The sequence below is a fragment of the Vicugna pacos genome, chromosome 6 (assembly GCF_048564905.1).
Source record: "Vicugna pacos chromosome 6, VicPac4, whole genome shotgun sequence".
In the NCBI taxonomy this organism is placed as follows: Eukaryota; Metazoa; Chordata; class Mammalia; order Artiodactyla; family Camelidae; genus Vicugna; species Vicugna pacos.
Window position 1 is genome coordinate 23,371,620 of NC_132992.1, and position 15,130 is coordinate 23,386,749.

A 15,130-nucleotide genomic window follows, 5' to 3' on the forward strand; every position below is an offset into this window, starting at 1 on the left:
AGCATGAAGGTTTGAGGAGAAAGGACAAAGTATGAGATAAGTGTCTTACTGAGTAGGAAAAGGTTGCCTAAATGGAGAAATTCAGTAGATCTGCCAAGCAGTACTGAATGTTAACATAAAGTCTGTCATCTTGAATTTAAAGGGAAGACAATCAAAATTATGTTAGTATTTTCCTCCAGGATGATCAGCTATTTGGGACTAGGCACTGAAATAAATTCTAAGACTGGCATCTCTTTGGATGGGAGATGTAGGTCTGCAGGTATTTGTAAAGGAATGACTCTAATGAAGAATCATTTAATGATGAATCAAAATCTAGACTAATGAAGAGGGCAGGTGAAGCCTGGAGAAGCCTTGTAGATGGAAGAAAGTATGTGAAATTCAGAAAATATCTGAAAGTTTCTATGCTGTGGAAGTTCTACTGTAGGAGTCTACCTTCTAAGTAGCTATAGCATTCTTGAAGACAGAGAAAGTGCCCTTTTTTGTCCATGCTAACAGATGCTTGCTAATAGCAGGAATCAACTCACTCTTGCTGATCTGATTAGAGTCCCAACAGCTCACCTGGCATGTTACAGCCAAAGTATGACAGATCTGGGTCTTCCCAGTTCGGAATTCTCCAAACATCTCTGTGATGGATCCAGTCTCAATTCCTCCTAAAAGAGCAGTGAGAAACACTTCTCAGCACAATACAAATGTTTAGAGATAATCATAGACATGTCCTAGGAGCTCATCAGAAAGATGTTTACATAATTTAGAAACCCAATTTCCAACAGTGATTACAATAAACTTTTTTATTTTGAAATAATTCTACTCACAGAAAATCGCAAAGAAATGCACAGGAAGTTCTCATGATTTCATCCTGTCTCCTCTAGTGTTACCATTTCACATAACTACAGTACAGTATCAGTATCAGAAAACTGACTTTGATACAATCCATAGAGCTTATTCAAATTTCTCCAGTTACATATGCACTCATTTGTGTGTAGTTCTCTGCAATTTCTGTCACATCTGTAGCTTCATGTAACTATCACCTCAATCAAGATGCAGAACTATACCATCACAAGTAAATAAGCAGTCATTTAAAAAAAAAGATAAATAATGTGTAATATTTACTAAATGTCTCTTGTATATCTGGCATTGTGCTATATATCTATATGTATCAACTCATTTAATTTCTTATAAGGTAAGAAGTCTTTCTGTCCTCATAAAGAAAACTGAGGCAACAGAAAATAGTAATAAATTTGCACCACGTAATACAGTCAGTAAGTGCTGGCAGGGGGAACAAGAGGAAGCGCAAATGCTCAAATTTGAGTATGATTCCTGAACCCATGCTAATATGCACCCTAAAAAAAGGAAATTTGGAAGATCAAGTATTTAGGGAAGCAATAAGAACCAAATCTAACTCTGCAAAAATTTCCGATAGCCATGCTTTCAAAAGTTCAAAAACCTTACAGCTTTCCATAAAGTCCTGAAGATTAGTGTGTACTACCATGTATTGATACTAAATGTAGTGTTCAAACATGGAGTGTTTTAACCAGTCATCAGATTTTCTGCCTTGTGGTAGAGTAGGTTATAATTATTTCTTTAGGCAGAGGGACCTTACTCTCTGAATATAACATTAAACAGATTAAATTATTTAACTGGCAGTATTTGATACTGCCAATTTTTGTACTCTGTAAGTCAAGTCCCAATGTGCAGTGGTCGGTCTTCTTCAGTGTGAATACTCTGCTTTATTTCCTAATTCTATCTAACACATAAGCCCAAACCAAACATGTTTTGTTCAGCTGTGTTCTGTAGCCTGGGTGCTCCGCTAACTGCAGCTCACAGCACAGGACACAGAGTGACTGCACCTTGAAGTAGTTTGTCAAGTTCTTTGGAGCCCGTAGTAATCTGTATGATCTCAGAACGTCTTTGGTGGAACTCAGTTGCGGTAGTGAAACCCATTGGAACTAATTTAGCTGCTTCAGTCTGGGGAAAAATAAGAAATGTTGGATCAACAAAATATGCTTAGTAAAACAAGAACCAGGCATACAATGGAAAGATATAACATCCAACAAAATTTCCAGAGTGATTTCTCTTTAAAAAGTTATCAAAATACTAGTAGTTCTAGTTCTAGGATTATTTTACCTGCCTGGAAACTAAGGGATAAACTAATTTAGAGACTCCACGAAGATTAATTCTTTAATCGCCAATTCAAGTAATACATTTGTGTAGTTAAAAATAAAGAAGTATAGCAGACCAACACATAGGTACTTCGCCTGACAATACAGTACGAAGTCCAACAACATATTTAAACCTTCACTTCCTGTCCTATCAACCACAGACTGTATCTCTTAACTTTGTACTTTGTTTAATGAGGATATTTGTCCTTCGATCTTTGCTCCCTCCACGTCTACTTTTCCAACTCTGTCAGCTGTACATTTTCTTTTACACTCTCAAGGCTGAAAACATTTAATCCTATTTTGTAGTCACTGAGAAGTTATTAATGATCAGTCTATAGGTTGATTCCAAAATTTAAAAATATTCAAATACATAGAAATTAAAGATTTTGCTCCTAAAAAAACAATGAAAAAAACTTATGGGGTGCAGCAAAAGCAGTGCTTAAAGGGACGTTTATAGCTGTAAATGCCTATATTAGAAAGATCTTAAATTGATAATCTAACCACTCACTTTAAGGTACTAGAAAAAGGGCAAACTAAACATAAAGCAAGCAGAAGGAAGGAAATAAGATTTGAGAGGAAACTAGTGAAACAGAGAATAGAAATACAAAAAGAAAATCAATGAAACCAGAAGTTGGTTCTTTGAAAAGAATCAATGAAATTGATTTTAAAAGACTCAAATTGCTAAAATCAGAAATGAATGAGGGAATTGACGCAACTTTGTAAACTGACTATAACTCAACAAAATTAAATTTTAAAAAAATGAAAGTTCAAAAATTTTAATCAAAAATGTTGAGGAAAAAACCCAAACTCATAGAAGATGTTTTCCCCTCTTGTCGTTTTAACCCCTACATTTCCTAGTCTATGAACTCTTAAAGGAACAGATTATAACCAAAGTGAAATCTGAAGTAAAAACCATGCCAACTGCCTAATCTGGCAAAACTTGATTTCTGTTCTTTTACTTCCATAATAAGCTTGGTTTCATCTATCTTAAATCTGTAGGAATTTTCACTGTCTGACAAGGAGTTTTTTTATGCCTGACAAGGCATAAGCAAAGGTCAGGATTTATTCAGTCACAAAAAACTGATGCCCAGAAAGAAACAACAAATAGACTTTAGGGACACCTACTGGCTTAATAATATCATAATCTTTCAATGAGGTATTAGGTACTCAGAATTCTTATTTATTCAATTAAGTCATCACTTCAACAAACATTGATTTATTTGAGTAATCCAATAAATGACAACTTCATACATCCATGGATGGCAACATCTTTACTCTACGGGTTTAAATTAAGAATTACTTATGATTTTTGAGCCCTGGTTAATACTATAAAGTAACAACCCTGCCAGTGCTTAAAAATTCAAAGCTCTTAGCATAATACCCAATAAAATAGAATCTACTGAGTTGTATATATATTAATACATGAGATATTAAATAAGTAAACATCTCAGACATTGTCCATCTGACTAAGTTACATGGCAGAACTACATGCACTGAAGCTGTAGGATGCACTGTTGGGGGAAGATTCTTTAGCTTTTGGAGATTTTCAGAGAAAATTTCTGTGAAACTACTAGCAGTAATCAATGTAAACTATAAAAATATAATCTTATAGATTAAATACTTGCTTTATACTACATAAAACTTCAAGAGTAAAGCTAATCAAACTGTGTGACTACATACAAGCATAATAATAATTGCACTTTGCTTTATTGTGCTTTACTGATACTGCATTTTTTACAAATTGAAGGTTTGTGGCAACCATGCATCGAGCTTGTCTATTGGTGTCATTTTTCCAACAGCATTTGTCCACTTCATGTCTCTGTGTCACAGTTTGGTAATTTCCACAATACTTCAAACTTTTTCATTATCATTACATTTGCTACTGTGATATGCAGTCTGTGGTCTTTGATGTTCCTACTGTAATTGTTTTGGGGTGTCTCAAACCACATCCATGTAAGCCTATGAACTTAATCAATAAATGTTGTGTGTGTTCTGACTGCTCCACCAATCAGCCATTCCGTCATCTCTCCCTGTCAGGCCTCCCTATTCCTTGAGACACAACAATACTGAAATCAGGCCAGTTAATCACTCTACAGTGGCCTCTAAGTGTTCAAGTGAAAGGAAGAGTTGCATGTCTCTCACTTTACATCAGAAACTAGAAATGATTAAGCATAGTGAGAAAGGCTTGTCAAAAGCTGAAACAGGCCAAAAGCTAGGTCTCTTCTGCCAAAATGTTAGCCAAATTATGAATGCTAAGGAAAAGTTCTTAAAGGAAATTAAAATTGCTACTCCAATGAACACACAATTGGTAAGAAAGCAAAACAGATTTTATTGTTGATACAGAGAAAATTTTAGTGGTTTGGGTAGAAGATCAAACAAGCCACAACATTTCCTTCAGCCAAAGACTAATATACAGCAAAGCCCTACTCTCTTCAATTCAGTGATGGCTGGGAGAGGTAAGGAAGCTGCAGAAGAAAAGTATGAAGCTGGCAGAGGTTGGTTCATGAGATTTAAGGAAAGAAGTCACGTCCATTACATAAAAGTGCTGTAAGGTGAAGCAGGAAGTGCTGATGTAGAAGCTGCAGCAAGTTATCCTGAAGATCTAGCTCAGATAATGAGTGACAGTGCTACACTAAATGACAGATTTTCAGTGTGGACAAGAGTCTCATGTTGGAAGAAGAATGCCATCTATGACTTTCACAATGCCTGGCTTCAAAGTTTCAAAAGCTGACTCTCTTTTGAGGGGCTAATGCAGCTGGTGACTTTAAGCTGAAGCCAGCGTTCATTTACCATTCTGAAAATCCTACAGCCCTTGAGAATTACACTAAATCTATTCTGCTTGTGCTCTATAAATGCAACAACAAAGCCTGGATGACAACACATCTGTTTACAACATGGTTTACTGAATATTTTGAGCCCGCTGTTGAGACCTGATGCTCAGAAAAAGTGATTTCTTTCAAAATAATACGCTCATTGACAATGCACCTGGTCACCCAAGAATGATGGAGATGTACAATGAGATTTAACATTGTTTTCATGGCTGCTAACACAACAGCCATTCTGTACCCCATGGATCAAGGAGTAATTTCACCTTTCAAATCTCATTATTTAAAAAATACATCTTGTAAGGCTATAGTTGCCATAGATAGTGACTCCTCTGATGGATCTGGGCAGTCAGTTGAAAATTTGGAAAATTCTAGATGCCATTAAGAACATTCATGGTTCATAGGAAGAGGTCAAAATATCATCAACAAGAGTTTAAATGAGGCTGATTCCCACCCTCATGGTTCAAGACTTCAGTGGAGAAAATAAATACAGATATGATGGAAATAGCAAGAGAACTAGAAGTGGAGTCTGAAGGTGTGGATGAACTGCTGAAATGTCATGATAAAACTTTCATGAATGAGGAGTTGCTTCTTATAGATAAGCAAACAGTAATTTCTTGAGATGGAACCTGCTCCTGGTGAAGATGCTATTAAGACTGGTGAAATGACAACAAAAGATTTAAGAATATAACACAAACTTAGCTGATAAAGCAGTGGCAGGGTTTGAGAGGACAGACACCAATTTTGAAAAAATTTCTACTGTAGGTAAAATGCTATCAAATGACATTGCATATTGCACAGAAATCGTTCATAAAAGGAAGAGTCAATCGATGTGGCAAACTTCATTGCTGTCTTATTTTGAGAAGTAGCTGCGGCCACATCAAGCTTCACCACCACCACCCAGATCAGTCAGTAGCCATCAGAATCAAGGACAAAACCCTCCACAAGCAAAGATTTCGATGCGCTGAAGGCTCACATGATGATTAATATTTTTTAGCAATGAAGTATTTTTAAAGTTTGTACATTGTTTTTAGACATAATGCTATTGTATACTTAACAGACTACAGAATAGTGTAAACATAAATTTTACATGCACTGGGAAACCAAACAATTTGTTTGACACACTTTATTGCAATATTTGCTTTACTGTGGTAGTCTGGACTAAACTCCCAATTATCCCCAAGGTATGCCTGTAAGCACCAAAGGATAAGTGCATAAAATAAAGTTAATCATGAGGTAATATGAGTGCTAAAGAAATATATGAAGCAAGAAAAATGAATTTGCAGCTGTAAGACACTGGAGGGAAATAAGAAAGGATCACAGTGTATCAGGATGAAAATAATAGGATTCTAGCCTTTGTTTTGGCATCATTTGCATAACTTTGGATAAACTATTGAACCACTGTGCCTAAGTTTCCGCACCTGTAAGACAGAGATAATACTGGCCCTACCTGTCTTTTTCAGTGTCATTATGAAGGCTAAATGAGAATACTGTGTATATGAAACAGATGAGATTTCAAAGTTAAAGTACTATATGATATAAGGGGTTATTAAGCTACTAGGTCATTTTTGGTAAGCCAGTAAAATCACTTTTATGTCATCATTAAGGTTAAAAAAACTAAGCATACAATCTGAATTGATATTTTCTTATTATTTAAAGAGTCTTGCTTATAACTAGTTGACTAACAGATTATACACATTGAGAGCCTAATTAATATGACTTCAGTATTCAACAAATAAAAACAGCTTTTCTATTTAAAGTAATACATATTTATCAAGGAAAATGTAGAAACTTCAGAAAACTGGGGCAAAAATAAAAACTGCTCATATTCTTACCATCCAGAAACAATGTTAATTTTACTGTATATATCCCCAGTGTATGTTGCTATAATACATTAATATGCACATTTTTAAAAACAAAACATATAGGTGCACAAACATGTTTTGCTGAACTTTCTTATATCAGGAACATTTTCCTACGTCAGTGAATATTCTTTGAAACTGTTTTTGTGGCTGCATACTAATGAGTATATTTCTAAGGCATGAGGTCATAATATCTAGAAAGATAAGGTACAGACCACTCACTGCTGGTGAGAGTGCAAACTGGCAGTCAGTTTGCCAGTATTTATGTCATACCCCATGACATCTCAATTTCCTAGAAAAAAATCCCAATTTATGCAAGGAGGCACATACAAAGATAATTAACTGGTAATGCAGTCACCTCTGGAAAGGGGAACAGGATGACAAAACGAGCGATGAGAGGAGGCCGCTGCCTTTCACTGTACAGCCTTTTGTACTATTCCCACTACTGCCTCCCTTGGTCACATAAGCAGTACTTACCAGAATTTTATCAGCTTTGGCTTCACTAATCCCCTTAATATTTACTAGCTCCTTCTTGGGTGCATAGGCAACAGCCTCCACAGTATGGAATCCAGCTTCTTCCAATTTCTTCACATCATTGGCATTTATGCCACATTGCTACAAGTGAAGAAAACCAAGGATAGACTTAAGCTTTGGTTTGCTCATCTGTGTAATGTAGATATTTGTCCTACTTACTTCACAGAGCTGTTTTTTGATATTACATACAAAAGCTTTGAAAACTATGCCCTACATATGAGGTATTAAATAGCAATTCATCAGGCTTTTCACTGTCAAAACCAGTAGTTTTAAACTAGCACTATGTATATTAAAATAGACTCTTATCATGAATTGGATTAAACCTGTAACTCTCAGTCTTTTATGAATGGGACCCTAAATGAACTTTGAGACCCTGGCCACTTTAAACCAGTGTGTGCCAATGTTTATCAGACCAAGCACACATACAAAAATGGTGTTTTTTATACTAAGCTGAGTAAACAGTTAAGACTGCCCCAGAGCCAAAGGGAGCATGTCTTACCACAATAGTAACCTTTTGTAGCACAGTGACTGGAAAGCTCTGCTTAACGACTGATAATAAAAATGGGGAAAACTACTTCTGGTCAGGGACTTACTTACCACTTCTCAAAAACAAACCACCCAAGGCATCTCTTTCTCCCTATATACAAAGTCAATTTTGGTTTTATTAGCCACCAAAACCATGACTTCTAGGAAAGACTGAGTTATTGGGGGGATGTATATGTATTTGGGGACCAGGGAAGGTTTTGAGGGGGAGAGAATAGTACCTGCCCATAGAAACCAGGTCGTTACTAACATTTAAGCAATAAGCAGTAAACACGTGTAGGTATAAGGATACTCATTGAAGCCAAAATTCATGACTCTGAACTCTCCAATGTTTACTGCAAGCTCGTTTAAGTAACTTCTAGAGTCTTGAAGCTTAGCTGGGGATGGGAGGAATACGCATAAAGAGACAGAAGAAAGAAGGCTTTCTCAGCATTCTCTCCTGCTTCTTTCAGCCCAAGTCAGCTGCACTCACCCTGGGGCCTCCGTACAACAGCAGAAATAGTGCAAGGCCCCAGCTCTGGTGCTTGATAGTCCTGTGTAGAGTCTTGAACTGGAGCTTGGCTCTCACCCTTAACAACTCCAAGCTCCTCTCTCTGCCTATGACAGCTGTCTTCCTAGTACCTTCAGCACAGGTCCAGGTCAATGCAGAGACATTGTTCCTCTCCCCTTCCTGCAGAGCTGGCCTAGGCCACTGTAATTCCCTGGACAGTAATTTCATACTTAGTACAAAAAGCAGAGACTCTACCGTGGGATCCTAGGGCTTCTTAGTTTCTGACCACCCAACGAAAAATGATAAAGTAGGAGGAGAATTCTTGACAAAAGAAGAAATCTGGCTAGACATGTCTGGCAGCTGTCTTAAGCTTTTCCACAGAATCCTTGACCATCCTCCGGAAAACTCTAATTTGGATTTCAACCTTAGGTAGTAAACCAGTGATTTATGTAAAGGCAGTAATTTCTCCCAATAGGCAGAACAATCTCGTCCAGTATTATAATTCTAAAATTAGCAACCAAGCATATACCTCTAATCGTGAAATAGGTTGTGGGCCAAAGCTCTCTTCTTCCACTGAAGTATCTGCATTTGCTTCAAGTTGCATCTGCATAGCCATAACTCAGTGTCCAATACTGAAAGAAACAGATGGCCATCAGGAAGAACACTAAGAAAAGTAAAGAGCTGCAAAAATAGTTTTACAATAAATCTCTTGAAGAATTACTTGCTAGGCTTTTGGTCTAATCAATGACCTAGCCATGGCAGGAAAAGAACACATCTCTTACCAGCTTTCCCTTCCACCTAGATAGTTGTATCAAGAAGACTTTAGGAAGAACCAAGACTATTCTGCTTCTTAAAGACGAACAACAGCTTAATTAAATCAACTATGCCCCCCCACCCCCTGTTCCCCTGCTTCATATTCCTTACAGATAGAGGCCAAGTCTTGTTTATTTGTATATATCCCATGATACATTATAAATGTTAGGTTTTTGGTAAATATTTGGCAAGTGAATGTAGACTTTCCAGTACTCTACTTTAAAAAAAAATTGATGAAAGGTTAAACTCTTTAGGTTTCATTGCTCCCTTCCAGCAAGCAGGGCATGGGGGTGGTGGGACAGGACTGAAATGAAGGTACAGAATAATTGCCACAAGCCTCCATCTCAGATAGAGAAAAAATGGACTGAGATGAGAGAAGTACTTCCCACCTTAGGCAAGGATCATAGCCTGTAGTCTTGATGGCCACAAGAATGGACTTAAATCACAACAAAACAATCTAGATAATTTAACAATCAAGATAAATTTAACTCAAAAGATAACAGGTTAAGAAATCTCCATTCTTCCAAGACTTGACAGAAGATGGCCATTTGTTCTTGATTGGATCGGGCACAGCTGTCTTAGATGGCAGGTTTAGCATGTGAGTTTATGATAATTTCAAATATCAGAATTACCTGAATGCAACTTGAATTTAAATATCTCCCTTCATAATTTATGAAAAAGGTGGCTTGAACTGTATCCATAAAGCATTAACCAAAAAGGAAAACACTGAAAAACTGGACTATATTTAAATTTAGAACTTCTATCCATCAAAAGACATCACTGTGAGAATGGAGTCAAGTGATAGTTGAAGGGAGAAAATATTTACTGCAAATATAAAAAATATAAGGGCTGATAACCAACCTATACAAAGAACTCCTTCAAACCAGCAAGACAACCCAATAGGAAAACAGGCAAGAGATGTGAACAAGCACTTCACAATAGAAGATACCCAAATGGCTAATAAACATATCAACAAATGCTCAACTTCATTAATAATCAGAAAAATTAAAGTTAAAACCACAAGATAACAGCTAAAATGAAAAGACTGAAAATAATAAGTATTAGAAAATGTGTGGAACAACTAAACACTCATTCACCCATGGTTTGAGTGTAAATTGGACAACTTTAAAAAACTGGTATTAAATACGTAAGATGAAGTTAAACAAACGCTATGACCCAGGAATTTCACTACTCTGTACTATTAACCAGCTGAAAACAATACACCTGTGCACCAAAAGGTATGCAGCAATGTTCTCAGTAGCCTTTCTCATAAAAGCTAAAAACTAGAACACAGATACCCACCATGGGTAAAATGAGCAGGGCATACAATATCACAATGAGAAAGAACTACTGCTATATGTAAAGACATGTATGAATCTACAGACAAAATGTTGAGCAAAGCCACACTCAAAAATATACAGTATTACTTATATTCAACTAAAAAACACATAAAATTAGTCAACGGTGTTAGCAGTCAATACAGTGGTTACCTCTGGGGAGACAAGGGGAAGGTATTAGACAAGGGGGCACAAGGGAGGCTTCTGGGGTGCTGACAGCATTCTATTTCTTGACCTGAGTGGTGATTATACAGGCATATTCGTTTTGTAATACTTCATGGAGCTATATACACTTTTGGGCTTTAAATTGAAATAAAGTCGATTTACAAATGTTCTGTTAGTCTCTGGTGTAATGTATATACTTTTGATCTGTACACTTTTCTATATGCATATTACGCTTCATTTTAGGAGTTTAAGAAAAAACAACAAACCTCACTACAGATCATTCCCTAGGCATCACGTGAACGGTCTTCCGCATGAGAAAACGCAAACATCTTTTCCGCAACCGGAGGTTAGCACTTTGTAAACAAAATTTTGTGCAATGAAGAGGGGACAAACCAGAAATCCGGAAACTCTGGCTCTGGCTTAACAGCTGTGACTTTAAGTCACTACACTTCTCTGGATATTGGCTTCCTCGTCCACGCCCATAAAGTGGATATCCTCTAAGGGTCCTCCCAGCTCTCAAGACGAGGGTATTCTTTTGTTTTCGCCACAACGAGCTCCGAGAGTCGGACGGGCCCGGGCACATCCCTGCTCCGCCCTTCATTTCCGAGTTTCTTACGGGGTCCGGAGGGGCCCAGAAGCCGGCTGCCGGAGCTGGGGCTAGGGTCTCGGTGCGGCTCACGCGGAGACTAACCCCGCGGTGGGAAGGGGCCCGGTCTGCGCCTCACTCACCTCGGCCTGTAGCGTTACTCGCTCCGGCGGGCTACGCTCGGCTCCGACTTCCGTTCGCTGGACCGGCGCGAACCCCGACCCTGCTCGGACGGCAGACCTCCTCTCCTGCGCCCCACTTCTCCACTCCCTTGCTCCGGCCTTCTGCACAAAACCTGGACAAGTCTCAGCTCCCAACTACGCTCCTGCAAAGCAACTCAGCTCTCCTCAGGCCTGGGCTCCGGAGGCAGCGCGCGATCTGCCTTGCAGCTTTCGGAAATCCCGCCAAATCCTATTGGGCAGGGTCACGCCCGCGTCGACGTACGTCTCCCCGCCCCTCTCGGATCCGCCTTCCACCCCCTTCGGCCTCCACTCGTAAGACCAAGAAATGGGCCCAAGGAGCTTGACCTTGCAGGATATATGGAAAGTCCTCTTCTTTTAACCCCTTCGGACTAATTCAAAATTTGAAAGCTGCCACCTCCTTTCCTTTACTAGATCGAGGACTACAACTCCCAAGTGGAAATGGGTCGGCCCCGAGACTACACCTCCCAGGATGCACCGCGGGCAGACGCCGCGGCTTTCACTCTTCAGCACCTATGGGAAATAGCCAGGCCCTGGAGAGCTCTTACTGATTTGTTTCATAAGTCAGCTGGGCATTTGGCCTGTCAGGTTGCTTTGATTCTCCTACTGAATCTAATTCCGAAGCCAGACGCTTTCTAGGCCCTTGTAGGTGGCGGATCTGAGGGAGCTTGAGTAGATGGATGAAACTGGAAAATAGAGCTAGTAGAGGAGAGAAAGGACTGGAATATTTGTGGGACTTTCCTGGAGATTTGCCGACTCTAGAGGGAGGAGACATTGATTTTGAGAATACAAATTTTATCCTGGTTTACTGGAACATTGATTCCAGTTTTAAAGGGTGAGTAGGGTTTCCTGGGAGAAGAGGAGATGGAAGACATAAGCAGATAGAGCCGTATGGGTATGGAAATTAATGATGTGATTAAGAAATAGTATTGTCTAATGATGGAGGAGAAATGTGTCTTAAGAGGTCTTGAGACTATTAAGTTACCTTTTGTTCAGGCTATGAAGAGGCTTAAGACCATTATGGAGCTTTGGCCTTTATTTTTTAATGGGGAAATCATCGAAAGTTTTGAAGCTGAGGGGTCATATGGTTAGATCTATTTTTTGTTCCCCACTGAGACAGGAAGGGGGCAATGCACAGCCATTCAAGGAATGATACAGCAATTAACATCAAAATGGTGGAAAATTCAACCCCCAGTAGGCCTTGAGGCTCAAGATGGTGGGAGATTTGACTATATGCCCATTGTAATAGATTAGCATGGTGAATAACATGCCCACAGGTGCCATGACAGTCCCAAGGCTAGCCACAAAAGATCAAAGAGTGGGAAATGGCCAATTTTCTGGGAATCCCAGCCCTTTCCCCAGGCTAGTTAGACTGCTTCTTCCACTTAATAGCTTATGAAGCCACCAAGCCTATAAAAACTGGCAACACGATTCCTCACGGCCGCCGCCCTCTCTCCTCCTTCGGAAACGGCACACGCTCTGTCTATGGAGTGTGTACCTACATTTACTCTAATCTGAGCACTGAACCCCCACACCTCATGGCCTTTCTCTTGCCTTTCCATGTATCTCTCTAAATAAATCTAACTTTACTCAACTGTGGCTCACTCTTAATTCTTTCCTGCGTGAAGCCAAGGACCCACACTTGACGGGGCATGTCCCAGGGGCTCAACCAAAGCCTGGGACATGGCCCTCTCACGCCCCACCTCCGTTTTTCCTGCATCACCACTACTACTTTATATTTGTGGAGTGCTTTAAACTTTGTAAAGTTTTTATTTAATCCTCACACTGTTATCTTGTGGCATTGGAGGACAGATTTCAGGAGAATGAGAGTAAAGGCAACAAAAAACTGTTAGGTAGCTTTTGCAATATTTCAGGCAAGAGATGAAGGCTTGAGTTAGGGCAATGACAGAGAACAGATTCAGGAAGCATTCTGGAGGTAGAGTCAACCTAACTTAGTGATCATAGATGGTACCTGATGATAATAGTGAACTGCCTTCCATACCAAAGATGCACACTTTTATCTCCCATTCTTCACATACTCTCCTCCTTGGAACATCTGCAAACCCACAGCCCCTCTTAGCTAAGTGAAGATACGCGACTTTGACCTTTTATTAAAATGAAATTCCTGTGGCTGTGTAGGTATTAAACCAGAGAAACCGATCTGCAGAAAAGTTTAAGAAATTGAGAGACTAAGAAGTTGGGAAAGGGTGTGAAACAAACAGTTTTGAATTCTGGCTTCTTTCCATAACCCCTTTCCAATTTCTGATGGGCCCAGCAACACTTGCTCTTGAGGTCTACAAGGTATCCCATCTTCCAATAATCTCCCATTTTTTCTGCTTAAACAAATGTAAGTAGCTTTATGTTCCTTTCCTCAAAGACAACCCACTAACAAGTTGGAAATGAGACAAAATAGATTTCTCTCTAACATTTAAATTAGCAATCCATAAGAATATTCATAAATGTATAATTTAAAAGTTTTGAATATATCCTAAGTTACAATTTAAGTGACCTGTCTGAAATCTTAAGGCGGCAACTTCTAATAAAACTTAGTCAGCAGAAATCTGATCATTTGTCTCAAGAAAAAAAGTGATCTCATCAGCATAGTCAGCCTGGAACAGAGAAGGGAATACCCCATGTCCAAGTGATCTAGTTGAGTAGTGCAAGGATGATTCATTATTAGGAATCAGTTATTATAATTGACTATATTAACAGGTGAAGGAGAAAAACCATATGGTTAATTTCATCATTTTGAAAAAACACCTGTTGGGGAGGAAGAAATTTTCCTCTACCCTTCTAGGTTCTTCTGGCTGGTCTAAGAATGAAATTAATATGAGACAAATTAACAGAAGAAAATCAAACAAAAATTTAATAACACGTATACATGGTAGAAACTAGGAAACCTAAGTAACTCCCCAAAATAGCAGAAAACTTCACCTTAAATACCATCTATAGCTAAAGACAGAAGACTGACGTTGTGGGTAGTGGTTTAGGACTTCAAAGGGGAGAAAGACAATTCATAAGGAGATGGAAAAGCAAACATTTGGTAAATGAATGTTTGCTGGCCCATGCAGAGACAGTAGGACACATAGTGGATTCATGATAGCTCTATTCTGTGCATAAGCTCTCTAAATTTTCTTTAGGCAATAAGGGAAAGGTCAGAGTTACTTCCTGAGCCTTTTGGGTCTTGTTTACAGTTCAAAATAATCCACAAACCAAAGAGACATTTTTGGCGGCAAGTTTTTCTCCCCTACATATCCAATAAAATTCAACATAAATTCCTGATTAAAGGGGAAAAAAGAGAAAAAGAAATTAGGTATTTGCTTAACACTATCAGTAAAATGTATATTTGGATATATAGTCCAAGCAAGCTGCCATCACCTGTTTTCTAGCAAAATATTAGAAACACCTTCATTAAAATCAAGAACATAATTGTCTACTGCCACTGTTATTTACTATTATGCAGAAAGGGCTGCTAAGTATAATAACAAAAGAATGAAATCATAAAAGATAAAAAACAAATAATAAAAGATACAAATGTTGGAAAAGATTTACAGATATGATTATATACCTGGATAGTTTAAGGGACAATAAGAGAGTACATTAGTGTAACTAATTA

At 38.5% G+C, this 15,130-nt stretch overlaps 1 protein-coding gene across 2 annotated transcripts in view; it reads right to left on the minus strand.

The window, feature by feature from the left end:
* RAD51 (RAD51 recombinase) overlaps window positions 1-11,858 on the minus strand; it is a 28,113-nt gene extending 16,255 nt beyond the window's left edge. The window contains exons 1-5 of one of the 2 annotated variants that reach the window (XM_072962662.1): window positions 11,458-11,858; window positions 8,943-9,045; window positions 7,324-7,461; window positions 1,848-1,965; window positions 559-650 (exon numbers count right to left, since the gene is read on the minus strand). In XM_072962662.1, coding sequence (XP_072818763.1) covers window positions 559-650; window positions 1,848-1,965; window positions 7,324-7,461; window positions 8,943-9,029 — 435 coding nt within the window. In that variant the 5' untranslated portion in view covers window positions 9,030-9,045; window positions 11,458-11,858. The remainder of the gene's footprint in view (window positions 1-558; window positions 651-1,847; window positions 1,966-7,323; window positions 7,462-8,942; window positions 9,046-11,457) is intronic. The other variant, XM_006201651.4, reaches the window with a different exon arrangement.
* Between the last annotated feature and the right edge of the window lie 3,272 nt (window positions 11,859-15,130).